This window comes from Gambusia affinis, linkage group LG12 (assembly GCF_019740435.1).
Source record: "Gambusia affinis linkage group LG12, SWU_Gaff_1.0, whole genome shotgun sequence".
In the NCBI taxonomy this organism is placed as follows: domain Eukaryota; kingdom Metazoa; phylum Chordata; class Actinopteri; order Cyprinodontiformes; family Poeciliidae; genus Gambusia; species Gambusia affinis.
In genome coordinates this window covers 11,633,245-11,661,100 of record NC_057879.1, presented here as the reverse complement: position 1 = coordinate 11,661,100, position 27,856 = coordinate 11,633,245, and the positions used below count along the sequence as shown (strand labels likewise).

General features: G+C 37.9%; 2 protein-coding genes across 3 annotated transcripts; both read right to left on the bottom strand.

Annotated features, from left to right (window-relative positions):
- Positions 1–55: 55 nt before the first annotated feature.
- stk11 (serine/threonine kinase 11) lies at positions 56–17,773 on the bottom strand. The gene is made up of 11 exons (XM_044133839.1): positions 17,529–17,773; positions 14,981–15,940; positions 9,587–9,670; positions 9,301–9,390; positions 8,398–8,530; positions 7,370–7,506; positions 7,161–7,288; positions 5,101–5,158; positions 4,510–4,703; positions 1,417–1,665; positions 56–775 (listed from the first exon to the last, which is right to left on the bottom strand). Exons 2-10 carry the CDS (start codon positions 15,262–15,264, stop codon positions 1,457–1,459), a joined length of 1,317 nt encoding a protein of 438 aa, XP_043989774.1. The 5' UTR covers positions 15,265–15,940; positions 17,529–17,773; the 3' UTR covers positions 56–775; positions 1,417–1,456.
- Positions 17,774–19,343: 1,570 nt separating this feature from the next.
- On the bottom strand, positions 19,344–27,672 carry sugp1 (SURP and G patch domain containing 1). Of its 2 annotated transcripts, XM_044133838.1 has the most exons (14): positions 27,542–27,672; positions 26,240–26,408; positions 26,006–26,109; positions 25,552–25,800; positions 25,270–25,393; positions 25,068–25,168; positions 24,236–24,359; positions 23,799–24,124; positions 23,602–23,708; positions 22,639–22,816; positions 22,414–22,520; positions 20,873–21,018; positions 20,343–20,472; positions 19,344–19,657 (listed from the first exon to the last, which is right to left on the bottom strand). In XM_044133838.1, the coding sequence occupies exons 1-14, from the start codon at positions 27,558–27,560 to the stop codon at positions 19,631–19,633; spliced, it is 1,911 nt and encodes a 636-aa protein (XP_043989773.1). In that variant the 5' UTR covers positions 27,561–27,672; the 3' UTR covers positions 19,344–19,630. The 2 variants fall into 2 exon arrangements, with proteins under 2 accessions (XP_043989773.1, XP_043989772.1); XM_044133837.1 differs by lacking the exon at positions 27,542–27,672 and having other exon boundaries at positions 26,240–26,442.
- Between the last annotated feature and the right edge of the window lie 184 nt (positions 27,673–27,856).

Genomic DNA, 27,856 nt, shown 5'->3' with positions numbered 1-27,856 from the left:
AGCTAGCAAAAAAACCCCAAAAAACAGAAAAACTTGAGCAAAACAGACTGTTTGGGACACATTCTTTATAAATAATAATAATAAAAAAATTAAAATCACTGGAAAAATAAAATTTAAACCTAAATTAAGATTTAAGTCGGGGCTTCAGTCTGTCAGCATCTCCGCGAACCAATCGCCTTCCCTTTTCATTCAGCTCTGTACTGCATGCAGTTTATGTTGGTGGTCTTGCTATAATGATTACTCACAAAGTAGATTTAAATACAGAATTATCCATAGGTTTGCTTTTTTTTTCTTTTCTTTTCTTTTTCCCCACTTTTAATATTTTACACATCACAATGTGTATTAAAAACGGCCATCAGGGTTCAGTAAAAACAAAGGCAGTTGAAGAAACAGAAGTCGGGGGAGGAAGGGACGGGGTCTGAATCGTCCGGTGCAATACTTGGCCGTCTGATGAGGATGACAGAACTGGGGGGGCAGGAGAGAGACAGAGAGAGAGAGAGAGAGGGGGGGGCGAATAACCAGAACCGGATGACACAAGTTAAAAGGAGGCAAAAATATTGGGAGAAAATAAACATCTTCACAGCAAGTGCCTCAGTCTCAGAGCAAACAGAACTTTCCATGCCGTCCTTCTCCTCCCGGTCGGACCTCCCTCCCTTCCTTCCTCCAGAGAGGCGATGCAGGCTGGCGGTCCGGGCAGGTGTGGGGACGTTACGGTCAGCAGGCTTCACTCCCAGCCGTCGGGACTCCAGACAATTCGGGACGAAGACAGAATGACCTGAAAGGGAGAGAGAGAGAGAGAGAGAGGGGCTCGGATGAGAACGCGACAGACGACTGGATTTTTACAAGGCGAAAACAAATTTGTAGAGTTAAAACGGAAAGAGTCAACCCACAGGGTGAGAGAGACACAAACATCCCACAGCCCACTTTATCTCATTCGGGATGAGTCATCGCCTGAACAAATTAATTCACAGCATCTCTTCTGCACTGCGCCCGTGACAAACGGCCTCGCTCTGCGAGAGCGCCGGATGTGTGCAAGACGGAGAGAGCAGCTGTGGGTGGTAGCTGGAAAAAGAAGACAACCTGTTCGAAATTTGGCAAAATGCTTGAAGCGAAAACATGTCCTAGTTGATTTGAATAAGGAGGCCTGAGAAGCAGCTGAAAAGATATTTGACGGCCCAGTCCAGAGGTGTTTTTTGTGGCATAAAAAAAAAGAAAAAAGAAAAAGAGCGAGAGAAGATCGCTCTTGTATTTGTCAGGGAAGTGGCGATGAGTCAGAGAGCTGTAAGCAGAATACAAACTCTGCCTCTTAGTCCGTTTCCCTTCTACACGTTCCTCACTACAGTTTAATGGAGCTGAAGCATTTTGAAGGTTTGCTTTTTTTTTTCCTTTTCTACAAACTCAGCGGTGATCACTTACCAGATGGGCTGCTGTCGTGGGAGAGGATCGGAAGGGGCTGTCATTGCTGTTTGCATGTGGAGAGCTTGCGGATTTTGCTGGCTGTGGAAACTCCTTTCCGTGAGGGGTTGGACGAGGAGGAGGACCTGCGCTCGGCTTTGGTCTTGCTGTTTAGAGACCCGGCTTCTGTCCCATTCACACAAACTGGCTTGGCGACGGCTGGGCTGTGGTCTGCGTTCCCCTGATCCTGGTCTTCCTCAGCCACTTGCCCTGCAGGCAACGTAAAGCCTTAAAACACTGGTAGCCAAAAATCCCAACAGCTGACGTTCCTTGAAAAATAAACAGTACCATTACACGGATCATTTTGTTTCCCCCAGATTGGGTGCTGCTAGGAGGTTAAGAGCAGTCTAAAGCTGCGTTTCCTTTATAAATGTGTGCAAAACGATGCCAATATTCCCCTAATGTTGCAAAAACCGCACAAGTTGCAGTGTTTCCATTAAATAAGAAATGCAATTAAAATCACAGGTGAATCAGTTTGTTGATGCCATAAGTCATTAAAAACATGCAACACTGTCATCCTTCTACCACTTCCTGTTGTCTTCTTTGTATTTTCCTCCCAGTAGCAACACCCAGTAGTTAAGCACATGATTAGTGCAATATGAAAAATGTTTCCAATGAAGTCTGGAAAATACAGTAATTTCAACGCAGCTGGGAAAACAACATCATCCAAGCGCAAAAAAGAACAAAAAAAAAACAACTTTTTCCCCCCTGAAATTGGTGAGATTCCTTTCAGCAAATTTATTTTCCCAGTTTGCCAAATTTTAAGGCCAATTGGAAACACAGATAATGTCTTCACAACCAATGAATTGCCATCGGTTGTGCAGCTTAGCCTCCATGACCAACTAATCTGGATTTACACTAAAAGATGTCAAGAGAGTTTTCTATTGACAGTAAGAGTCAATTTATTATAACCTCTAACGATTACTTCAACAGGAATCTCAAAGTCCAGTCTTCGACGGTCGACGTGTCGCATCTTTTAGACACATCTCTAATCCTTCACACCTGACTGAATGACCTCATCACCAAGCATCCGACCGATACAGAGTGAAGCTGTTGACCTTAATGCTTGATAATCGCACATGTTGAAGCAGAAACACATTAAAAAAAAGCATCTGAATTCCCTGGTTCGGAATTTATGATCTTTCTACAAAAGAACTAGAAAATCTGAATCTCACAGACTTACAGTGAAACGAGGTCAGATACCCACACAAAAAAACACTAACAGGAAATCCATCAGGTGAAAAACCGGTTCCAACCTTAATGTCACCTTTTGTTTTTTTCATGCAGATGCATCAGTCAGCATGCGTGGCTGCCGGGCCTCTGAGAAACTCCCCACACACGAAAACTGCAACACTCAGGTAGAAATCACAACAAAATACGGGTCGGAAATCACCTATAAAATCTTTTTTTTTCTTATTATTTTTCTTCCCCTCCCTGGTCCCTGGAGGTGTTTTAGTTCCTCCCACAGCAAAAAAAAAAAAAAAAACACAAAGTCCTTCGTTTTATTATTCAAGCTCCAGTTTCATTCAAGTGCAGCTTCCTAAAAGGGTCGATGCCCAGCATGTGTGGGAGTAAACCTTGGGAAACCATTCATAGTCCCAAACCGAAAGCCTTTCAACTGGGCTATTTATAGTTGGCTTCATTCACATTCTGCAGCTCTGTTGGGTTTTTATGTGGGGCACCACTTCTACATACCCAACACTGACTGCTGCATTTATATTACAGGCTGTTACCTAGCAACAGATGGAGGATCTCAAGTCTAGAGGGGAGGTATGATGAAAACAGTTAGGAAACGAGTTAAAGCATTCTGTTAATGTCCCAAACATCTGTCAACTGTGGCTGCAGTTTGTAAACACGGCCAATTAATGGAAACCTTTCCTGCATGTTAAGGAAATGAAAAAGAGATTACACAAATGTAGCTTGGATAACGCCCACACACTCGTTTGATTTGGCGATGGACCTTTTTCACTGCAGGCTGTTTCAATTCATTTTTAGTAACACTTTGCGGCTACATGCGTCCAACATGTTAAAACGGATGTGATCCATAACCAGTCAGGTGACATTGGAGATCTTTAAAAATAAAGACATATCCTACCCAAATCGCTGCCTATGTAAATAAAAACACGGACCTTTAAAATAAAAATCATCAAATCCGCAAAGAAACTCAAAAGGTTTCAAAGAATCATTCAAGTTGCTCAATTTGGTAACCGAGTATCTGTCCTGTAAAGTGGAAATGACGATGCGAGATGGACGGATCACTCACAGCACTGAATCCTCAGACCAAAACCAAACAGAGAATGAATAAAAAAATAAAAAATAAAAAATAAAAAAAAGTAGGAAATATTTAAGTTTCAAGATCAAAGCCAGAGCAACACTTTACTGTTGGATTTGTAAACCAAAATATTTCAGCGGGAACTCAAGAGAGTATAAAGCCTCAAAGACAAAACTGATTCATAAAAAGGGAAATGAGAGAGATTTGTTACAAGTTTTCTTGACAAAAATGCCAATATTTTTGCCAATATTTTTGCCAAACTTTCAACCAGTTTAGTTCTGGTTGAAAGAGGAATCGAATTATGAATGTTTTGAAGGAGAAATAAATAATAAGAAAAAACTACTGACTCTTCACTTCATTCCACTCTTATAGGACGAGTTGAAGGAATCTATAGGAATCATAATTTAGATTTAGAAATTTGGTCTGGTGAAATCCCACTGTGGTTTATGTCTCAGAAATCCAACTTTAGACACCGTGGGTTTAAATCTAAACTCTGCAACATGCTACTAGATGATAAATTTATAAACTCACAGCTACAAACAATTAGAAACCATCCAAGGTTAATTATGCTGACGCCTCAAGTAAGGTAATCTAAACAGCAAAATTAAGATTAGAGAGCTTGGATTTTATCTGTTTTCGAGGAGACAACTAGAATTCATCAACCCGGTTACTTTTACCTGTATAAGAATCTTTCGTTTTGTTTTGCCAGCTTGTCTAACTTAGACTTTCCCTGACGGCTCAGAGGTGCCGATAGAGACTCTGACTCAGGCCTGCAGCCTCACCTGGCACTGTGAAGTCCTGAGTGTAGATGATCTCATCCTCTCCATCATAGAGTTCGTCGTCGTCATCCTCCGTGTAGCCGTGCAGATCCTCTAGGTAGGGAACCACCGTCATACTGCGCCACTGGTCCCTGCTCTCTGCGCTGGCAGGGATGGGCACAGGGCGCTCCGACGGAGGATGTTTCTTTCGCACCCAGCTGACGAGAGATTGACGGGGACGAAGGTGTGATCAAGAACACAGGAACGGCTGGTTTACAGCATTTTATACCTTTGGGTTTGGTTTAATGTGCATCGAAATTCGGAGCCAGAAACTACACCCTCTTAAGCTCGGATGACCAACAACATGAAAAACCTAGAAAGTAATTATTAAAAACTATCAGAGAAAATGGGCTGGCTCTCAGACTACTAGGTCCCTGGTTTCAATACATAGTGCTAAAACAAAACAATTACAAAAACGTTAAAAGTTTGGTTTACATTTATGTTTTCCATCCATCTAAAGCCAAAATATTAACAGCTCTTATGTTAGGCAATTGGTGCAATAAATGTACTGCAGTATTCTCTGTTCAGAAGGAAGAAAAACAAAAACACACTTACTTGTGTTGCCTTATATTTTGTATGGAAAACCTCTTTGCAGGATCATACTCAAGCATTCCTGGAAAACACATTAAACGGTGGATTAAATCACTTTAGCAAACAATTCTTCACTTCTCTCTTCTCACTGAATTTTGATAAGCCGGTTGGAAACCAGAAACGTGGAGGGAAAGATACCGAAACACTCAGAAGCTCTTTAATTTTTCACGCATTAATTAACATTCTTTCAAAAGACAAATATTTTAATGCGCTCTGTTTAATTTTAGTCATAGTCAGGAAACATTAACAGGAGTAGCTCTTCAAGCGCGTCTTTGTGCCTTAATTGTTGTAAAGCTGAGTTTCAGGGTGATAATGCAGAAGTGATGTGGTGCCTTTTTTTTTTTTTTTTTACTAATAATGCAGCCGCCAACCACTAAGCAGAACAGGGCAGAAGGCAAAGAGCTGATAGTAGTGCTGAAGGACACCTTTTGTGGCGCTGGGCTTATTTTAGACCATGTAATTATGGACTGACTATCTCTCAGGTGCTGCGTCATCAAAGACAGACGTCACACTCACAAAATGGGGGCCAAGTCTGTTTTCAAACAGCACAGATTGCAGTTTTTTTCTTTTTCTTCCTTCCTCCATTGTTATGAATCCAACGCTCGATGCGAACGAGGTTGTTCAAATGGAGCGCAGGTGGATTTCAGTTTGAAGAATCGGCACATGAGGCTGGATTTCCTCTTAAAGCTTTTAGCTTCTACTAAAGGGTTTTACCTGAGCTGCTGCAAAGCATAATCTTCCCAACATTCTTCTTGACTTATGAGCATGCACAACAAAGAATTTCATTTGCAGAAAATAATAATAAAAAAACAAGAAAAAAAAACAGAGACTCTTGAGTTGTTTCTAGTTTTAAGGAGGGGAAAAAATATTGCAGTGTTCATCTGGGTAAAAGCAAAGCCCGACTATAGAGTGTTTATTATTCTGCTTCAGATCAATGGAAACCACGTCAGCAGCTGAAGGGATTTCTACTGTTAGGAGGAAGCCAAGCATGTACAGCAGACACACTTACTGTCAAGGTCACAGCGCCACCTACTGGGTGTATACTGGAAAGACCAGTATCGAACATTTTATTCACAAAAGAGGAGTACTTGGATTTTTTGTTAATCAACAAAACAACAAAATGATAAAAAACAAATATTTTTCATTCAATTGCTTAATTTTGCACAACCAACTAAGATAGCTCTGAAATTACATGCTGAGGAAAGGTCTGTAAAAGTGTTCACACCCCTTGAACTTTTTACATTTTGGTCACAAACTGTGAACAGGAGCCTTCAGAAATTACTTGCTTAGTGAAACAGACAAACTGCAGGTTTTTCCCCTGTCAAAAAGTGAAAATTAACCATCATTTTCTATCTACTTCACAATAGCATGGTACTTTGTGTTAGTCCATTGCAGGGATGTGTCACTTTCAAAAATCAAAAAGCTATTTTTGTCCCTGGTTCAGTAAAGTAAAACTCACATCATCTTTAGCGAAAAGACGACTTGTAATTTTCTATCTAGAGTAGGAAATTTGTTATTTGTTCAGAACCAGCATTTTATTTCTATTTTTAGGTTTAGAAAGAGGAAAACAAACATGGATAAACCACAAAATAACTTATTAGTTGCATTCTGTAATGAAAATGCAATAAAAAAGAAAAAGCTGCTTCAGTCTGTCCTTGCTTATTATACTTTTATTTGTAAAGTTTTGGTCACTGTTATTATTTTTAGCCAAAGATTGTGAAGCGGCACTGTGGACGGTCCAGCGAGCCAAAAGTTGAAGCTCCTGATCTACAGCATAAAAAGCTACACTGAAGTTTGAAAGAAAGCAAAGCATGGAAAGATTCAAGGGGTATGAATTCATATTAGGTATTAATATCTGATAATTTTTTTTACTAAGGCTACAGAGTAAAAAAATAAAAAGGTTCAGAAGCCCCTGTGGGATGTTGCTGCATCATCATATATATGTGACTGTTGCCTGAATTGTGTATTTGTTGCTGTTTTTTGATAATCCTGTTTGTTCTGGCTCGGTTCAGAGCCGTGCTCACCTCGCAGCAGGTCCGACAGGAGAGGCCCACACTCCTCAGGAATAGTGTAGTCTCCTTTGCCGATGTTTTCAAATAGCTTATAGATGTTGTCTCCCTCAAACGGATAAAGACCTGTTGTTATGTTATATCTGAGCACAAAGAAGCACAAGTCAGGGGGTCAGAGTTTGGTGACTGAGAGTGATGTAAGCATCTGGGTAAGAGTGACTCACAGTGTTACTCCCGCAGACCAAATGTCCACTTTAAACCCTGAAAAGGTGTCCAGTCCGTTGGCGATCTCTGGGGGCTGGAAGGCCGGCGAGCCCTGGCTCGTGCGACACGTGTCATCTTCTGCAAACGGGTGGAGGGCCTGAAAACGGTGGGAGAGGAGATGCAATTGTGCTGAATTTTTGCTTGAGTATTTTTTTCATCTGAAAGAGTAATTAGGTCACATTGTAGTTTATTGTGACTGTGTTTATAAAGACAAATTATACAGGTGAGAATCTATGGCTGGAATTTTATCAACAAGAGAAATGTTCAAGCTTTTGTGTATAGTTTCTTTTTTTATAAAGAATTTTGTTAATGTATAAAAAACACATGCAAACTTCAGTATATCCACTTGGGATTTTATATGACAGAACAACAAAGCAGAGCACAATCATGACAGGAAGAACAATTTTACACCTGCAAATAAAATCCAGGCAACATATTATTTGTAGAGATCACTATGCGAGCCTACACAGTCTGAAATGTGACCTAAGGATGAATGAAGTCGTTCTGTGATTTGGTTCTAAAACATTATGCAAACATTTCAGTGTTTTGCAGAGCACTGATCATAGTTGAAGATAAAAATGCAGCTAAGTAAATCCTGGGAGGAAACCTGCAAGAGGCTGCGGGGAAAAGGTTCATCTTCCGACAGGATGACGCCGATCCATCAGCTGAAACTAAATGGCTTGAATCAACGCATATTTATGAACACTTAAAGTCTAGACAATTGGGAATCCGTGGAAATAGATAATAGATGCTCTCATTCAATTCTGAACTTGACAAAAGGTGAAAAAGTTAAGACTTTAGATAAATATACTGCTAACATAAAGCATTAATGCTTTTGCAGGGACCTGTAAACAAAAGAACTGACCATATAATAACTCATAGTAATTGAGTAATCGGTGCTTTTACAGAGATGATTAAAACCTCCAGCTAAATGCGAATGACAGATGGCAGAAGTGATGAAAACTAATCGTGATAGGCTTCATCTTACCTCCGCTACTCCAAGGTCGGAGATTTTAAGAGACCCATCTGTGGTCAGCAGCAGATTTCCTGGTTTAATGTCTTTATGAACTATTCCCTGGCTGTGCAAATATTCAAGGCCATTTAAGAGTTGGCAAAAGTACCTGCAGAGAAGCAGCAATAAAGAAAATCACAGGGATTTATGCATGTGCTTCGAAGGGAAGCAGAAATACAGCAGCTGATCAGAGAAAAGCCACATTTCATTATGGCTGAAACAATTAATCAGATTCATAATGATGAATTAAATGATATAGTCATTTACTAATTCAAACTAATTAATTCACTAATTAAACACCAACTGGAGTACAAAGACTCAAAAAAAAAGACTTGCTGAAAGAACACAGAGCAGTAATTAAGTCAAAACTGAATCATTTTGATAAAAAAGAAAAATATTTATTTATTTGCACCTTTTAATGTATTTATAATATTCTGTGAAAAGTGGTTAAATTAACAATCTTCCAAAATGCCAAATTTTTTACCACTTAATTGATTAATTGTGAAAATAAGAGATAGATTAATCGATGCTAAAATAATCAGTTGCAGCCCTCCAATTTAGAGAGCGTTGACAAAATATGAAATCAACATAGCAGTTTGACGTTTTTTAATGGCAAAGCGCAGGAAACAATTACCGATTTAAAGAAACAGCGGTGTGATCAGAAAGACCTTCATCGATCATTAGAGGCATTCTGGCGGTCACGAGGCTGGTTGGTTATTTTAACATTATTGAACCTGCAGACGCCGATCTAAACTTAGGCCTGGAGAAGCAGCAGCATCAGGGTTCAGACTAAATATAGCCGAGCGGCTCAGAGAAAGAGCGACTTGAAGAAGAGGAAGAGGAAAGGGCAGAGGGGAGGGAAAAAAATGAGAGGCTTACCCGTGAGCTTGAAATACTGGAAACCTTTTCTCTGGAACGCTGTCCAGCATTTCTTGCATTCCACAAACACAATACTCCATCACCATATACGTGAGGTAGGAGTTGAGGAATATTTGTGACACAAACTGATAATTTGATTTAAAAAAAAAAAAAAAAGAGACAATAATTAGGGTTCAAAACTAGCAAAAAAAACAAACAAAAATTAAAAATAGGGATAAGAAAATGAGCCTAAATTCATAGCAATAAATGTTAATAAAATCTCATTGAATTCGAGGCGAGAGGATATATTTTCTGCTTCTCTTCATTGTAGAGTACGTCGACTAACTGGATCACATTTTTATGTTGAAGTCTTCTTAGCAGCTGGATTTCCCTATGAATGAAAACAAGAAAAAAAAAAAAAAAAGACATTGAGGAAAAAAGAACTACTACATTAGAGCTTTGCTGTACGATTTAATGGTGGCACATTTCTGCTTGAATGCAGGCGAAACGGCAGATATACATCAGCAGTCCAGTTGAAAAGTGCCGCTATACAGAACATGATCACAACCTATTTTAGTAACTGCTGCCAGGAGATGTGAGAATATTTTCCACTGCGATCCAAACATGCATCTTTCTCGTATTTGAAGCTTGCTATGCCATTAATTCACACGTTCATCTATTGCAGTGTAGCCCGTCTAATATGGGTACGAATTCAATATTTGAGGAGATGCAGCAATGAAAATCTCTTGGGATTTAACACTTAAAATATTAGATATTAATGGAAACGGCACAAAATAAAAACTATAGACTCAAAAATACAAATGCCACAACATCCAAATATGTTAGATACACGTTTTGTATCAAACAGTAAAGAGACGGGATTCTTCTGACTTGATTATACGTCAAAATTTTATTCATAACTAGTGGTATTGATATTATATTAAGAAATATTACTGTTTGCCTTATTCCACCATTAGCAGTGATACAAGCAAAGTTTTAAGTGACATTTCTGGTTTGTTGAAAGCTGAGAAGCTGCTAGCTTCATTCTTGCGTATTGATGCAGAATATACCACAAAAATCTAAACCCCGGGTGTTTTGTTAATTAGCCCATTTTACCAAACTTTATTTTGAGCTGCTAATGGTTCAGGAGTCCAATTAAAAGCCAATACAACCACATGAAACAACTCAAATCTAAAGTGGTTTAACAATCACCAAAAAGCCAAACAGATTTTTTATTGGCATACTTTTGTACGGTAGGTTAATGATGATAAGAGTGCGACATAATGGGTACCGACGCACGTCTGACGAACACTAGTTTGAGAGTACCAACTCTAAGGTGAAATGAGTTTTTCTCTAAGCTGAAAATGATGTTAAAGAAGTTTAGATCCTGGCGATGCTCACACTGGTGTTTAGTGAAATGGAGATTTTAGATGCCGTTCATTTGTTTGGACTCGTCTTTTCTACCATTAAATAAGTCAGATTTGTAAATGTTGGCAGGCAAGCTGGAGAGTTTTACAAGGAGAATCTTCTCTTTCTAGGAAAACGTGCAACAACATCATAATGGCCGACATTCTGATTAATGACTAACCCATATTCGTCTGACTCCCTCTCCTTTCTTTTCATTCATTACAGTGTCTCTCCTCAAACAGACACACACCCCGTGTGTAAACTTTAGTATCTCTGCCACTAAAAATAAACACCAAGTGTGAGCATAAAGGGCAGTGACAATCTACCCAACAGGCCAAAAATACATTAGGATGCAGAATTTGCAAGCAAGGCACTTCAGACCTTAGATAGTAGAAAACACTGCATCTAAGCAGACAATGTATTAAACAGCCCTAATAATTACAATGTTTTAAAAAAAATACATAAAATAGACCTACTAAAGTGGTTCCATCTTTGAGTAGAAGTTGTTCTCATTTTATAATCTGCTACTTTACTGATCTGCGTGACACAACTTCTCTTTGTTTTGTACGTGAACACGTGATATAGTTTTCTCTGCTTGTAATTAGAAGCGTTTCACAGCAGAAAGGGTTGTTAAATTAAAATCACTGCACGCTGCAGCTTTGACACTGTAGAAAAGCCCAGCAGCAGCTTTTAAGTCCTGAAGTCAGTAGTGCTTTCGACCTCTCTGGTTTCTGTAGCTTCATAAACTGTGGCTTTGATTCAACTCAATCTTAATCTTTGACAATGGATATTGTGAGTCCTTGTTTCACACAAACACCCCAGCAGTCGTTGCTGCATCACTGCGCCAGCTGAAGTAGTTTCTCCGTGCACAGTCAAAAGAAAAACATGATGACGGTAACTAACCAGTAATTATCTACCCCGATTCAAAGATGTAAAGTGTCTTTCCTCTCCAGCTGAATACATCAGACGATATCCCACATGCACCGCTCGTGTGTTTGGCACCGCATCCCCACAGATACTCATTTCCATCAGAGCAACATAACAGAATCTGTGCTGACACTGGAGGATCAGTCACTGCTGCAGTCCATCTGCAGCTCAAATTTGTACCGAAAGACCTTGTGCACTACCGGCCCACAGGCTGCAGCGCTGACAGGACTGCAACACTCAGCGATACTGAGGTGGCTGCGGCGCAGCGGCGGCACAAACAGATTATCCCAACCTCGATCTACGCTGTGCTGCGCTGGGCTCCAGAGGTGTGTTTGTGTTCATTCTGCGTTCCTGTCATTCCAGAAAGGCATTCACAGACCGTTGCCATAGAAACAGACGTGGCATTGCTCAATCAGTAGCAGCGTGAGCAGGCCCATCCCAACAGCAACACGCTAGAAAGAGAAACCATTTCATTAACAAGACCACTGTTGAAGGTGCTGAATGCAGAGGTCATATCCATGCTATCTGCAAGTCTCAAGGCAAACACAAAAGTTGTCACCTAAAACCAATCATAAGCAATAATTAAAATACATGAACCACTTGAAAAGTTCATACTTCATTTGACATGTCTGCCTACAACACATCTTTTACATAAATACAGTTATAAAAGAGGAGATAATAGATCATGTGACTAATTTTCAAAGAAAGCAGCAGTATCCATTCATGGAAAGGAGAAACTATTACTGTTGCTATGATTAGGGAAAGTGAGGGATGCTGCAAAAAACAGATTTTTTTTCTGCAAGTCATGTTAGTGGCCTACTATTTAGGTTGCTAAGTAAACCTAACTTTTAAATATTTAGGTCAATATTTACTGTGTCATGTAAAAGCAGGAGTCAAATACCGCCATCAAGGTACAAAAAGTTATTCTTTCTGCAACACTGCATTTTCAATGACAATGTTCAGATGAGACACCAAAGAAAGTGTCAGAGAGCCAAGAGTTTTCTATCCAACAAATTACTGCAGACTGAGAGCTGGATGACTGGCGACTGTCTGGGATATGGAGGAAAAGATTTGCTCAACAAACAAACTCTGAAATCAATCTCCAAAACTTGTTTTTGGTCAGTGTTACCATGGCAATGTAGCAAAACTATACATTTAAAAAAAAAAAAAAAAAAAAGAGACGCCTTCAAAATAACAAAACCCTTCCAATGAAGCTGTTAGTTTACAGAACAGCTCTCCAATCAGCAGGAACACGACGATCAACCCATTCTGCACACCGATCAATAACTGCTGTAGCTTTCTCCTCCTTGCTCTCCTGCGCGTTTCTTTCCATCCTGTATTTTATGTCTACATTATAACAACATGCAATGTTGACATAAACATCAACAGGAAACATCCCCAACTATGAAGGTGCCTCATCCACTATGGGCAGGCGACAGAGCACTGCAATTTGCTGTGAACCCTGTTGCCTCATGTCACGCCTCGAGTGCGTTCTGCCCATTAGCAACCAAGGAGAATTTTCTGCCTTGAAGCCACATTCTGACAGCAACGCTTGAAGTGTTGAACTGAAGTGTGCGGCAAGGCGACGGCTGACGTGTTTGAATGATTCTTTGTTTTCATTCTGGGAAAACGTGAGCAATCCATCTCAAATAAAACACCTCTAATTAATGCAGATAAAACTAACTACACAGCATGCCACAGTTTGGTTGGATATGCTGCACTGTATTCTAGTCCCAGTAGTTTTAGAAAGACAAAGTAGCCCTGAAAAAGCAGTGGTAGTGATGGAGAACTACAGCTGCAGCCTGGACAGATCGGTCATTAACCAACAGCAAATTGTAGTTCGACTACAAGCTGTCGGTATAAAAATGGTCAACTTCAACAAAAGTCAAGGGAATTGGATAAAACCAGAAACCGCATCACCCACAAAAACAGTCACTCACAGTGAATACAGTCTGATCTCTGTTTTAAATGTGGCCTAAAAACATCCAGCGCTTCCTAGGCTCAGAGTGAACTCATTCTGACAGTTTTCTAAGGATAAGTCTAATATTAGTACAGCCCCACAGTGAAAGGCTGAAGTAATATTTAATAAGACTAATGTGATTAAAACCCCGGCTGCTCGTTAGAAAATGGGTGAAGCAGAAAGCGTTTGGGTAGATATGCAGGATGACCACACATGAGCAACAGTACGACTGGAGAAACTAAATAAACAAAAACTAATATCAGACAGTTGCTACAAAGATCATGGTTAAGATTTTACACAAAACATTTTCTGTCATCGTCTCTTAACCCTTGTTCACACCATTTAAAGAGACGACGCAAATAATACAAAACAAGAACTCAGTGTTAAAAAAAATATTTGACAATAACCTCCTTAACTTCAGTTTCCTTTAACCAACCCATTCGACTGCATCCAATAGATTAAGAGTCTGAAACTGCATTAAGTGAATGTTCAATAAATAAGAAAAACAAACTTTGTGTTTGTAATCTATAATCCTACACATTCACTTCACAGATATAGTAAAAATGATGAATTTCAGTGATTCTTTTAAGAGGTTTTTTTCATCAGAAAATGTTCGGGCATAAAAATAAAAAAAAGAATCAACAAACGGTGTGCTAATTGGATTCTTAATTGTCGTTTAAAACATGGTGAATAAATGATGAGACAAGCGCGACAAGACAATATGAGAAACATGAGCGCGCCTTAACAGGTCATATGAAACCTATGAAGCACAGTGCCTTGCCAAAGTAGCATATCCTCTTAAACATTTTGCTACGACTGAAAACTTCATTGCATTTTGTTAGGTTTTTACATAAGCCAATAGAGCTACAGATAAGCTCAAGGATAAGAACGCGCTGCGATGACGACTACAAGTTGCACACTTCGTAAAATTATGAAAGAGTGACAACAGGAAAGTCACTGTTAAAAGTAAGCTTAAAAACTCCAGCTTGTATTTTGACTATTTGGAAATCTGAGATCCTCTCAGTCCAAGCTAACATGACAACAAATTCAGTACAAAGCTGGAAGAGCCATATACCAAGACTCCCAGCTGAAAATTTCACCAAAAAGTAATAAAAGATTAAAAGACTCGGAGGGGTTTAATATAAATTCATACCCAAATTTTAACATTTTCATACAAAAAATGTTTTAAAATACTATTTTCCTTAAAAGAAATACATGTTAATTTGCATCGTTCACAGACAAGTCCACCCCTTCGAGAGACTGAAATGTGAAAATCTTTAACAGCGATGAAAACTTTTGCAAGACACAGCATAAACTAATATCACTAAATCATCATTGAAGAATCTTTCCTCCAATTAAAGCTTCCAGAGAAAAAGCAAAAATGAAAACAAGAGAAGCAGAACTTACTTTTTAACATTGGCTTCTCCATTGGGAATCCTTCTAAGCTTCTTCTTCTTCAGTATCTTGACAGCCCTGCGACAAAGTGTCTCTGAGTCCAGCATTTCTTTTACTTTGCCATAAGAGCCTTCCCCCAGCAGGTCCCCCATCAGGTACTTCCCTATCAGCTTGGCCCTCTTCCTCCGTGGCTGATAGATCACCTCGGTAGAGTCAATGCGGTGAATGAACGTGTCCATCTCCATGAGTTCATTTTCATTGAGATACTCGAGACGAGGCAGGTCGCCGTCACTCATGATGACGAGATTTACAACAGCTTAATCCTTGGGTGCACGGCAAAAGGTTTGCAAACGGACTGCTGCTGAAGCGTAATCTGCCGTTAACCCTTTAAAACTAGACTAAGTAGATCCATGAGTGGAGATAAACGAACGAAAACCAGATTAAAAAAACCCTGTGAAAACAGGTGAAGGTGAAATGGAGCCTGAGGATTGAGGAAACAGCTGGGTGAACAACCTGACACCTGTAAACATTAGGATCTTTTTTTTTTTACTCAATAGGGTTTAAAAAAAAAAAAAAAGGAAGTGCAGAACAAACTGGCTCCAGTGCTAAGTTAGTGCTTAATACTGTTCATTGTGAGCTAGGTTTGTTAAGATTAATGCTGAACAGAAATCGTGGAAAAATCTATGATTTTACAATTCAATTCTGATCAGAGTCAGTCTCAATCTGTTTAGGATTCTAATACCCCACAACTTTAGGTAAAGGCCACCAGTCTTTCTTTAAGGCCTTACAGCAACGCATTTCTGTCAGAGGTCCATACTAAAGGATTTAAAAGTGTGTGTACGGCTGGACTGGATCCCAGTGTAGATCAACAACCGAAGCTGTAGTCGACTCCAGAAGGTTGACTGGACCATCCGATACGCTGAACCGTTCTTAGGTGTCCTCCATGTCACCACAGTTCCCCCAGCATGGCGTCTGAAGAATGGCCACAATAACAGATTCAGTTTAATTCAGTTATAAGTTGCTTTAAAATGAAAACATAAGCAATTTTAGTTAAGCATGTTAATCTTATTCACTTCATAGCTACCATTAAACAGAGGTAAGACCACAACTGTTCAATGCGTGGCCACCATTTGAGCTTTTTACTGAAATATTTGGGTCTAAAATGTGAATCAATTTTTACCTTTTTCTTTCAATAGTCTGCCACAACATATTCAACCTAAGTATGTGCTTAAAGCTTACATTTAGTGGCATTTACATCCTTTAGAGTTTATAATTTACAGTCCCTAACATGCAGAATCCTTCTAATGTGGATAATACACTCAGTCTCTTTGTTGAATGCGGGTTTTTGGCTATTCATACAATAAACCCAAAACAAAACCATGACACATTTTCATGTTGAAAGATAACTTGCTTTGATCGAAAACATTTTCATTGCATCACCGCTCTGAGATGTTCAAAGCTAGAGATTTGTTTCCGTTTTTAACTTCTCCAACACTTGATTCCTGCTCTTGGTGATGCTGTTTGTTCGCACACTAGTGAGGCCTTCACAGAACAACTGGATTTATACTGACATTAAATTACACACAAGTAAATACCAATAAGGCAATTAGGCACCAGAGCAAAAGGGACTTTATGCAAATACACTAAACTTTTTCTACTTAAATTTGGATACATTGTGAAAAAGATGTATTATTTTCTCCGTTTTACAAATATGCAGCATTTGTGTTGGTTAACTGTATAAAATGAAATTTCAAGCTACATTCTACAAAATACAAATGGGATCAAGGGGAATGAGTACTTTTGCAAGGTATGTACACAAAAGCCTCAACAACAATTAAGCTACATTTATTCCACTTCTGTGGTTACATTTAAAAATAACAATAGCATAAATGCACCCGTAAAAATGTTTAAATTCAAATATAATTTTGTTTCACAAGGCACGGTGTTATTCTAATGCCAACTTTTGTAACAACTGTATTACTAAACAGCTGAACTAGCAGAAATGTAAACATCTGAAGGCTGTAGGCTAAGTTTGTTTAGCAACTCTGGTTGAATAAAAAAGATTTCTAATAGAAATGTTCAGTTCGTGGGTTCATAAAGCGCCAAACACTCAACAACCAAAGCTTGTTTTGTACCAAAAACCACATAAACGGGTGTGTGTTCACCGAGGGCTGACAGAAGAAAATCAAGAGGGGGACGAACGAAACGTCGTCACACAAGTGTAGCTAAGGGCTGGATGTACACCAGCGGCGGCTATCCAACTTCATTTGCCGGGTGAATCGGCGGCATACTGGGTTATGGAAATAATGTTATTTGACTTTGCTGCATTATGTTCATCCCACAGCTGAACGGACACTGGCTTTAACAACCTGCACACTCCTAGAAATGCATATACACAAAATACTGCAGATGAAGCAAGCTAATGCAAGCTAACCGACAGCTAGCAAGACGCTCAGATTCCAATGTAAACTGCTAACTAGCCATTTAACAAGCTAACTAGCTGCTGCTGGAGAATTTCGCCTAAATTTACAAGCATGTCTTAGCTATGAGTTTTACTCACCCACTGTGTGGCCGTCCTCGACAAAAAACTATTGCTCCTCTCGTCTGACACAATACTAATACAATTTTCTGACTATTCGTGCTACTCTTGCCTCTCAGGTTGTCGCCATCTTGTTTACCTCCCCCCTGAACTCGCCCCACACGTTACTGCGTCAAATCAAAGTTTCAGTGAGGAAACGACCTCTGCTACCTTTTGTTCACTTAGTCGTTCACTTCAATTATTTATTTACATAAACATTAACGATTACTGCGGAGAGTTTTTATGGAATTGTGTATATTTAAATCACCACATTTTATATTTTTTTTCAAAATTTTATTTAATTTTTTACTTGTTTTCATCCTGAATTGAGTAGATGGAGCCCAAAGCAGAATTTGCTTTAATTGGCCCAGTGCAGTTTAGTATACTCCCAAAAACCTATTAATTCAACTATTTTAAATTGTGTAAGTTTCGATGTTAGCATGCAATTAGTTTTGCTTAGAGGAAAAAAATACCTAAAAATTTAGTTATTTAAAGAAAAATATTAAGCAATAAAAACTTTTCTCAATTATGAGTCTTGACATAAACTATAAAAACTATCTCCAGTGTGATTACTAATATTACTGATATTTCTAAATGTTATTTGGGTCACGCTTTGGGTCAGACATCTGTTGGAAATTTTAATACAAGTGGTGGGGTTTATAATTTTAGTACCATAAATAAATAAATAAATTAGCAAGGAACTACAGCTACAATTTATTGGGAATATAGCTGTACTTACACATTCAACATTTATGCCCATAAGATCAAATACTGCCTTAATATTTTGAGCCAGCATCTTAAAAAATAAAAATCAGGTAAATCCAAATTATTTACACCCCTAGCAGTTTTAGATTAAATGCAATCTTGACTTTACCAGGATGTTACCTCTGGTTGGAACATACTAATATTTGGGAGCTGTGAACCTTCCAACCTTAAAAACTTGGAACTCATGGCAAAAGATAAATGATCAAAAATACCAGTGAAAACATGCAAAAAGCTGATTAGCAACCACAAGACGGGTTGTAATGACAAATGTTTCAAACATTCCTTTAAATAGGTATAATGTTCAACATGACATTTTTTTCTTTTGCTAAATCATGACAGAAACCAGAATTTTTGTCCTATCTTTTATGAGATGTTTCATATCTAATCAGAGACAAACCTGCTGGTTAAATGAAAAATAACCATTTTAAAATGTATTCAGCTATGTTGGATTTATGAGCGACAAATTAAAATACTAGCTGCATGCCATCAGTTTTTACAAATTTTATGATCTCTCCTGTATCTGATTGATAATGTGGCCAAAAAGTAGCTCTTGCTTAGCTGGGACCTCGAGTTATATTTATCCCATGTAAACCTCTCTAGGGAATGGCAAACTAAAGGTCTGATTTCACTGATCCGTCACTCTCCCTACTGCTGGTTTCTCCAGTTAACACTGCTTACTGACCAGAAATAAAGAGTTACAAAGGCACTTGAACGCCAGTGCATAGAACAAATTGTTTTCCCCAAAACATAAAAAATGAGAACATCAAATTTGTTTCTAGACAAACAAGTACAACAATTGGAAATCAAAAAGGATTTTCCAGAGCTTTATATTTCAAGCAAGGGTTTTTTTTTTTATTGTGAACAATGGAAGTTATGATACATTGTAATGATTGCGGCAGAGTGACAACCTCACTCAATGTGAGAACTTAAACAGAAGACCGTGAATTTATACAAAATTTTTATTTAGCTGAGGATGCACAGATCCATAAGAAAGCCAGATAATACAGGAGTGAAATACTGATGACAACCAGATGGACTTCTTCATATATTTTATTATGTTACACAAATTCATCGTGATGTAACAGACAAATTAGCAAATGTTTATAGAAACTTGATAGTTTAGTGTAATACACAACATTTCCTAACAATACTTTTCAACAATTGAGATGTTCTCTTTCTTTTTCTTTGACAGACAAGTACGCAAAAATTTCTACTGTCAAACACTGTTCATTTTACAACCAACCATATGATCGGCGGATGCACAAACTATCCTTTTGTTATAATAAAATGACGAGCATAAACAGAAACAGTCCTCTATATCAGTAATATGGCCTCCGTGGATTATTCTGCGAATAAAAGACAGTAGATCACATTAGGATATCACAGTAGAAATACAATGTACAAACAATAACTACAAAAGTGACTATATACATATAGAACCTTGTAAAAGTACTGAACTTTTTCACATTTTCTAACATTAAACCAGAAACGTCAGTATAGATTTTAGGATTTTAATGACAGAATGAAATAAACTAATGCATTAGGTATAAAGTAGAAGCTAAAGTATTCATGGTATTCTGTTTATTTCAAAATAAAAAAAAAAGTGTTTTGTAATATTATATTTAGTAGAAAGCTCCAGTGGAGGTTTATACTACTCTGCTGTTGTAGTATGAAACATTTTATATAAATAGTTTTGAAAAAACAATTTAGCCTCTCTGACTCATTACTTCATAGAACCAATGTTTTGGGATTTGCTTCCACCATCTTTACACAACTATATTAGTTCACAGTCACACATAGCATTTAGACGTCAGAAGGTTAAAGTACTTGTGATCTTAACTGACCATATTCTTATGTGCTACTTTTTGTTGGTCCATTGCATGAAATCCAATAAAATGCGTTAAAGTTTGTGTTTGTAACATGACAAAATGTGGAGAAGTTCAAAGTGTATGAATAGTAGCACAGATAAATTAGTAGAATTAAACACTCTTTGGACAATTCAACTTCGTTAAAATGTGAAAAACTTATTACCAGGGGATTGGGCCTGAAGCGGTAGGCAAGCATCATCCTCTTTCTGAAAGCGTCATACTCATCATCGCCTTTCGATAGCTCAGCTGGACGATCGACTCCGAACCCTGCACCGTTCATGGCGGTAGTTCCTCTGGAGCGGGACGGAGAGAAAAACACAAAATCGCCTTTGTGGTTCATGACTGAGCAAAAATACTGGTGTTCTATCTAGAAAGTGAATGTAAAAATGTATGTAAATAATAATAACAACTGAATTAATAATGAATGATTTCTAGTTTAACCTGTGCCTAAACTGATGAGAATTGCTGCATTGCAGTTTTAAAACTGTGAAATAAATATTTTTAAGTAGAAGTTTGATTTGTGTTGCTTGTTGTCTTTCAAGTTCTGAAACCCAGATAAAAATTATTTTTATATTAATATTCCATTCCTGCAATATAAACACTATATTAAATGAATGCATGGACAGAATGTACACAGAAGGAAATGTTCTTCTTTTCTGTTACTATAAGAGCAAAAGAGTGAGATCGACTCACTTGTTAACAGGAGCTTTGATTCCTTGTCCTTCACTGCCAAGGCCTTCTCCTTCCTTCCAGCCCATTTTCATGAGCATCCGGAAACCAAGATTCTCCACCGTCAACTTAAACTCTTTATACTCTGAGTAGTCGGGGTCCCGGCCTTCCTGCAAGTCAATATTACAAAGTTGTTTAAGTATCCGAGACATATATCCGACACAGTTAAAATTTTATCCAGATGTTCTTATTGTCTGCCCAGGAGATTATGCACATCCACCTTGTCTCACGCATCTCGATTTTTTTAATCGATAACTGGATTTACTTCCACAGCCGCAGGCATTTAAATCTCACATGCATGCAGACATTACACTGAACCCAAGTGATGAGGAATGAGGAATGCTTCCAATAAAGTTTTAAATCATTTTGTGGAAACCATGGACACGAAGAGAAAATTTCCTTTACCTTTTAGAAAACAAAAAACATCAGTTGCTAGGGTTACCAAAAACTTTAAGATACAGCCATTTCAAACGAAGCCATTTACTGGTTTTCAATAATCTTTCTAATTGGATTTATTTATTGTTACAAGAAAGTCCCAAAAATGCCCCTTTAGACCTGTACTAGCTACCTGTAGTTAATATTAGTTAATTTTGTTCATATCTATATTTTCTGCTGATGACAGAGATGTAGAAGGTCAAAGATGCGCTGAAGGTTGGTCTTATTCAGGTTCCATTTGATTCATTTAGTCATATTCTTCCCACTTCAAATTGTTACCAAATGTAGAAAAAAACAAGTATATGTTTTCAAATAATATAAAATAATATATGCTCCTTGTAGTTTCAAACCCAGGAAACAATTGGTCTTTGTTCAAAATGAAGTTAATTCCGCTTTCAAAGAAATTAACTTGTTGCAACATCCTTCCTGCCGCTCTTTCAAGCTGATATTATTTGTACAAATGTTCCTGTTGGTCCTGTAGTAGTTGCGGTACATTATGGCGCACTAAAGTTTATCACAGGACAAGCCTTTTGCCCAGTGCTGTACTCTGTACTCTCTGGATAACTGGTCTTCATTGTTCACACAAACTATTTCTCCAATACACACAAAATTTGAGGAAGAAAAAATACTTTTCTTTCCATTTCCACTTGAAAAAAATCTACTATTAAGCCAGAAGGTGGAAGATTTCAAACATATTTTTAGGCCCTGGAGTAAAAATAACTGGATATTTAAATTTTTATTTGTAGGGTTTCTTCTCTATGCTTGATACATTTAGGTATAATTTTTTACCCATTGTGTTGACTATTCTATTTCAAAATACCATTTTGCAGGTTTGTTGAAAATGATACAATCTTAAACCTGTGAGACTTCCTCAAAAAGAGCAAGATGATAATGACTGATAATGAACTGATGTCACTGTGACCAGACACTTAACATGAAGTAATTTCAAAGTGTCATCACTGTCATCTGGTAATTCCCAACAAATGACATACTAAGGTTTATGAATTTGATTACTATTCATAGATCTTTCTCATAAAACTAAAAACAAATGAAAAGAAAGCAGAACAAACCTTGAGAGCCTTGAAGGTCTCCATAAATTTTTCCAGCTCCTCAGGGGGAAGGAAGTCTCCAATGAAATGTTTCCCTTTCCCCATTTCGGTCAGAGACTCCGCCCACTCTGGAGTTGAAGAAAAAAAAAAAAGAAGTTAGTCATATAAAACTGGTAATGAAATCATCATAAGTGATCGCCAAGATTACAATGCACAGCAATGCTTTATTGGATTTCTCTGGCATACCACGCGTCTTCTCCATCTCCATCTTTCTCAGCTGATGCTCCCAGGTGCCGTCATCCTGGTCCACTTCTTCATCACTGTCATACTCATGTTGGTGATCTCTAATGGCTTTCTCCCACAACTTCTGCATGTCTGCCATTGCACGTTTGTGCTTCATGATCATTTCATACATCTCTTGCATCTGTGGGGTAAAGAGGGGGATGAGGGTTTGGCAAAAACTAAAATGATAAGATCAAAGTGGTTATGGCTGCTAAAGGCTTCTCTATTAGTAAAAAAAACTAAACAACATAGGGTAAGATTTATGTAGAGCTGTATGAACAGATGCACCAAGACGTTCGGCTCAATCTTTTCCAATAAGAGAAAGCAAAGAAATAAAGTCAAAGTTAGCAATATTCAGTGTCAGAAGGTTTTAAAATTAAGGAGACATAAAGAGATGAGTGTTTAATTTCCACAACATGTCTGCTGCCCTCAAGAAACCGACAGAGTCTTTATTCAACTACTGTCAATAATGCAACATGCTGGCTTTTGAAATGATGGCAGCCTTTCGGGAATCTCAGCATTAAAATCAATATTCTACAGAGAAAAGACAAAAATACTGTTGTTTTAGTAATCCTAGCTGTAATAATCACTAATGTAAGGCGCTAAAGTACAACAGAGTATTACGGCCATACCAAAAAACTATAAAAAATGAAATTACAAGAGTAAACCCTTAGGAAAATAAAGTCATAATATTACCAGAATAAAATTGTAATATTGTGACTTAATTCTCGTAATAGTAGAACTTTTTTCTTGTTTTATTTTGTTTTTATTTTCATATGATTTTATTCTCATAATTACATTTTCTAAAGTCAGTTTAAACTCCACTATAATTTTACCCTTGTTTCACAATTTTTATTTTTGCAAAATTATAAATATAAAAAACATGCTAAAAAAATAAAAATCACAATGAGATTTGCGACCGTCTACCTCTTGTTGTTCCTTGATTTGTCTCTTCTGGTCCTCAGAGAGCTCAGTCACTCCAACCAAACCAAGAGGCTTTCCCTTCTTATAACCAAGACCACTCAGCTCTTGAGCTGAAAGAGACCATCCAGCAAATATTCACAAAATATAATGTACATCTACAGCATTAAAAATAATGCAACTGAATTAAACAAACGGTTTACCAGATAAGGAGGGTGTGTTAGGATCTGGGACATTAACATCTTGGGGAATAACAATTGGTGGAACTGGCAACTGCACTTTGTCTTCTTCCGACCCCCATCTGCTCTTCCTCTTTCGTTTGACTGGAGGCATTTCTGACTCCTGATGTTGAGGCATTGATGTGCTGGTCAGCTGTGGAGAGCTTACAGGTAATGAAGACACAACTGGACGCTGGACGTCTGTCCTGGAATCTGCTGGTGACGGTGAAGAGCGCTGAGATGCAAAATGGTACTCTTGTAGTTTCTTTCTGTAGAGAAAGTAGGCTGGACTTTGCTGGTCGAATAAAAAGCTGGAGAATGGAGACACATTTTTGTTAGATCTGAAAGAAAGAAATAGTACAAAAAAAAAAAAAAAAGACAGAAAATGAATTTGAAAACGAGTAATAGAAACACAAACGAACCTGAATGCGGGATTTTCTCTGTTGCGTTCAATGGCGATGGCTTCAACCTCAGGGCCACCCTCCGCCACAAACCGGGCCAGATTTTCAATGATTTCCTGGGTTTCCAGGTCCACTGGGGGGGAGACTTTAAGCAGCCTATTAGTACTGGGACTCAATTCACACTCTACTACTGTACCGTACTCAACTGGCCCTCACTCAGCACCAGTCTAGAGCTAATAGGGAATAAGAAGAGGAAAAGGGAGGAGGAGCAAGGACGAACAGGGCTGGTGAATGGGGAAATCTTTGGATGTGAGGCTTTTAGAACAATAAATAAACAAATTAACCCAAATGAGACTACTTTCATATTCTATTTATATGTATAATGTTTTGCAAAGTTAGCGATAGAAGACAAACGGCAGTGCATATCAAATACTGACAAGAGATTATGTATTTCTAGATTCAAGTACAATTAGAAAATATATTTCATTTCAAATAACTGAGACCACCTAAAGTGACATTTTAAGAAGAAAACAGTAATTTATTTCAAGATTTTTCAAGCATCTTTACCAGTGACTGTGGCTATCACAGTAAAGGTTCAATTAAATGATTTAAATCTGCTGCAAGACTGTTGATAACTGCTAACAATGGAGAACAGACTTTTGACATTTTACAGCTGACTCAGCTTTTAAGAAATGGCATCTCTTCTAAAGCTGCTCGAGAATTAAATTATTTAATGTTCTATTCAATAATCTAATAATAGCTGTCTGTGTGCCCCAAATTTTTAACTGTTTGAAAAAATTTATATAAAACAGATAAAAGAAAATAGAAGGTGAAAAATAAATTGAACTTTTACCATTTTCTGATTTATTCTCAAGTTTCTGCAAATTGTTCTTCAAAACTGCAACTTTGTGTTTGAAGTAGAGATACTCCAAGCTGCTTTTATCAAATAAGAACCTGGAAGGCAAGAAGAATAATGAACTCTTATGAGTATAAAAAAAAAACAAATGAAAATGCAATCTGTGTTAAATGAATCTGACCGAGATATTAAAACCTACGAGAACATAGGATCATCTTTGTAGTCCTCCATTGCCTTCTTCTCCAGCTCAGGTCCTCCTTCTGCCACGAAAGAGGCCATCTTGTTGATAATGAGTCTGGTGTCTGAATCCACTGGGGGAGAGACTTTAAGCAGGCTATGAGTATATTTACTCAAAAGGCACATATGACAATATGCCAGACACAAGGCAACTGTTCCACTGGAGTACGCAAAGCAACCATTGAACTGTCCAAGGCACGGAGTGGTCCACAGTCAGATTTATAAGATACGGGCCTTGAATTACCTTTCATCTCTAAGAACTTGGAGTAATCAGTCTCCTCTTCCTCATCGTCATCATCAGGAGAGGAAAACACGCTAGGCCTTTGGCTGAGAACTGGGTTCTTCTTGGGCTGGGCATAGCTCTTGAACTGACTGAGCATTTTGCTAACTTTAACACCGGGCCGCTGGCCGACCAAAAAGCTTTTCCTCTGCAAAGCGTTTCCCGATGGAGACGGACCTGAACTTAAAGGAGTCTTGGAGTCGCTGGTGGAATCTAGAAAGTGTAAAATGAAAGTTTTATTTATTCTGGCATCCGTCACATATCCAATAATTGTTATTTTTGATGAAATAAGTTAAAACAACCATGTAAAGCATTTCTCATACTTTGTTAATATCTAATGTAACAACATTAGATCACCAAACAGAAGTGAAAGAATGTGTAATTTCAATAAGGAAACAATGCAAATAAAGAAACTTACCTGAAGTATTGTTTGTTTTTTCTTTTTGCATCTTCATGAACTGCTGTAAGAAGCTTCCATCATTTGCAAATTTATTTGAAGAAGGTCCCTGAGGGATGGGTAAACTACAGGAATAAGAAAACAAATCTCTTAATTTACTCATAGATCATGAGAATAAAACAATTTCCCCAGAAAACACACTAGTATATTTTAAAATATTTAATGTCAATCCCAGCTTTGTAGATGTTTGACTACCTAGGAGGCAAGGACTTGCTTGCTGTCTGAGCATTCAGTTTTGCTTGCTCTGCCATTCTTTCTTCAATCTCCTTTTTCTTCTGAGCGATCAGTTTCTCTTGGCGAAGAATATTCATGTTCATTTTGTTTTTTTGCTGCTGACCTGGTTTGGACATCCACCCGCCTCGTCCTAAGACACATTTGAAAACACAACATCCAACCATAAAAAGTTGAAGACAGTTTCTGATCAGGACTAATTACTATGAAGTTTACAAATGACCTTATCCATTTATTGGCCATTGATAATACAATTCGGGTAACTCAAAGGAACCCGAAGGAGGAAACTGCTGCATAAGGATATTTCAACAAGATAAAAATGTTTGTTTCCCTTTATTACTCATTAATTCAGAGCACAAACTCCTCATTGAGCATCACCTTGAACACACCATCTCCCTGCTGAAACCACCGAAGGATATCTTAAAAATTTAAGTCTGTGACAAGATTAGAAAATTGCTATTCGTATACGCTATTATTTGGGCTACTTTGCAATGACGAATCTACAAAAATGTCAGTCTCTACATGTGCTAAGTTGGAAGACTTGCAGCTATTACTGGAGCGAAATGCAGCTAATTAAAGCACTGGCATGGTGGCTGAGATGTCAAAAATAAAATACACACAGCACTTTTCATACATTTATAGATAAAAATGTGAAAATTATCCATTTTTTTTCCCGATCTGGCACTCAAAATCCCCACATGTAAAAAAGGGGTTTAAAAAGGCTAAGTGCTGCTGTGAATAAGAACAATAAAGGAAGTCTGAAATTTAGCCTTTATAAGGACTCAAAATCCAGTCATATCCATATTTTGAAAAATATCAGACTGTAAAGCATTCTGTTTACTTGGTTATATCAGTACATCTTGGGGAACATAAGGTTAAGAGTATAGAATGTTAATATATTCTCTATTAATACGTATCTAGAGTTGTTAAATGCAGAAGCCAATATATACGTTTACATTACATAATTGCGAATATGGTATAGCTTTGTATACTCTGGAGTGAGACGGTGCATACAAATAGACGAGCGTGCTGAAGCCACGGATCTTAAGATAATTCTTTGCCGATAGAAATAGCAACTGATATAAGTCAATGAAGATTGGTGTAATGTAATGGCTAGTTAGTTCACCTGTCAGCTGGTTAATCACTGGCTGAAATACGACATATGCTAGATAATTAACTAGCCGTAAAACTAGCCGTACAATTTGTTTAATCGGGAAGTGCAACTAGTATATTTATTTTTATATTACAGATACACTGAATAATTACCTCCATCGCCAGACTCCATGGTCGTAGCTAGAGGATAAATATACAAAGAAAACGGGAAAAATGCAGAGAACGAGGCCTCCAGCTGCCACAGTAGCAGCTAACGGACTGACGCTAACGTCAACAAAAACGCGACTTCCGGTCTGGGTTTTTCATATTAAAAGCACACCCGAGTCTGCTTAAGCACTGTTCAACACTTAATAATAATAATAATAATAATAATAATAATAATAATAATAATAATAATAATAATAATAATAATAATAATAATAATAATAATAATATGAGAAGGGCTGCACAATGGCGCAGTTGGTAGAG

Bases quoted from the DNA above. Each gene is read 5' to 3' on its own strand.
- stk11 (XM_044133839.1), bottom strand. From the start codon at position 15,264: ATGAGTGACGGCGACCTGCCTCGTCTCGAGTATCTCAATGAAAATGAA. The intron at 7,289-7,369 runs GTGAGTCACTCT...CTTTGTGCTCAG, and splicing joins TGGTCTGCGGGAGTAACACT to ATATAACATAACAACAGGTC. The intron at 5,159-7,160 runs GTGAGCACGGCT...TGTGTTTTCCAG, and splicing joins CCTGTCGGACCTGCTGCGAG to GAATGCTTGAGTATGATCCT.
- sugp1 (XM_044133837.1), bottom strand. From the start codon at position 26,442: ATGGTTGGATGTTGTGTTTTCAAATGTGTCTTAGGACGAGGCGGGTGG. The intron at 25,169-25,269 runs GTAGGTTTTAAT...CTTGCCTTCCAG, and splicing joins AAAGATGATCCTATGTTCTC to GTTCTTATTTGATAAAAGCA. The intron at 23,709-23,798 runs GTAAACCGTTTG...GGTCTCTTTCAG, and splicing joins TAACACACCCTCCTTATCTG to CTCAAGAGCTGAGTGGTCTT.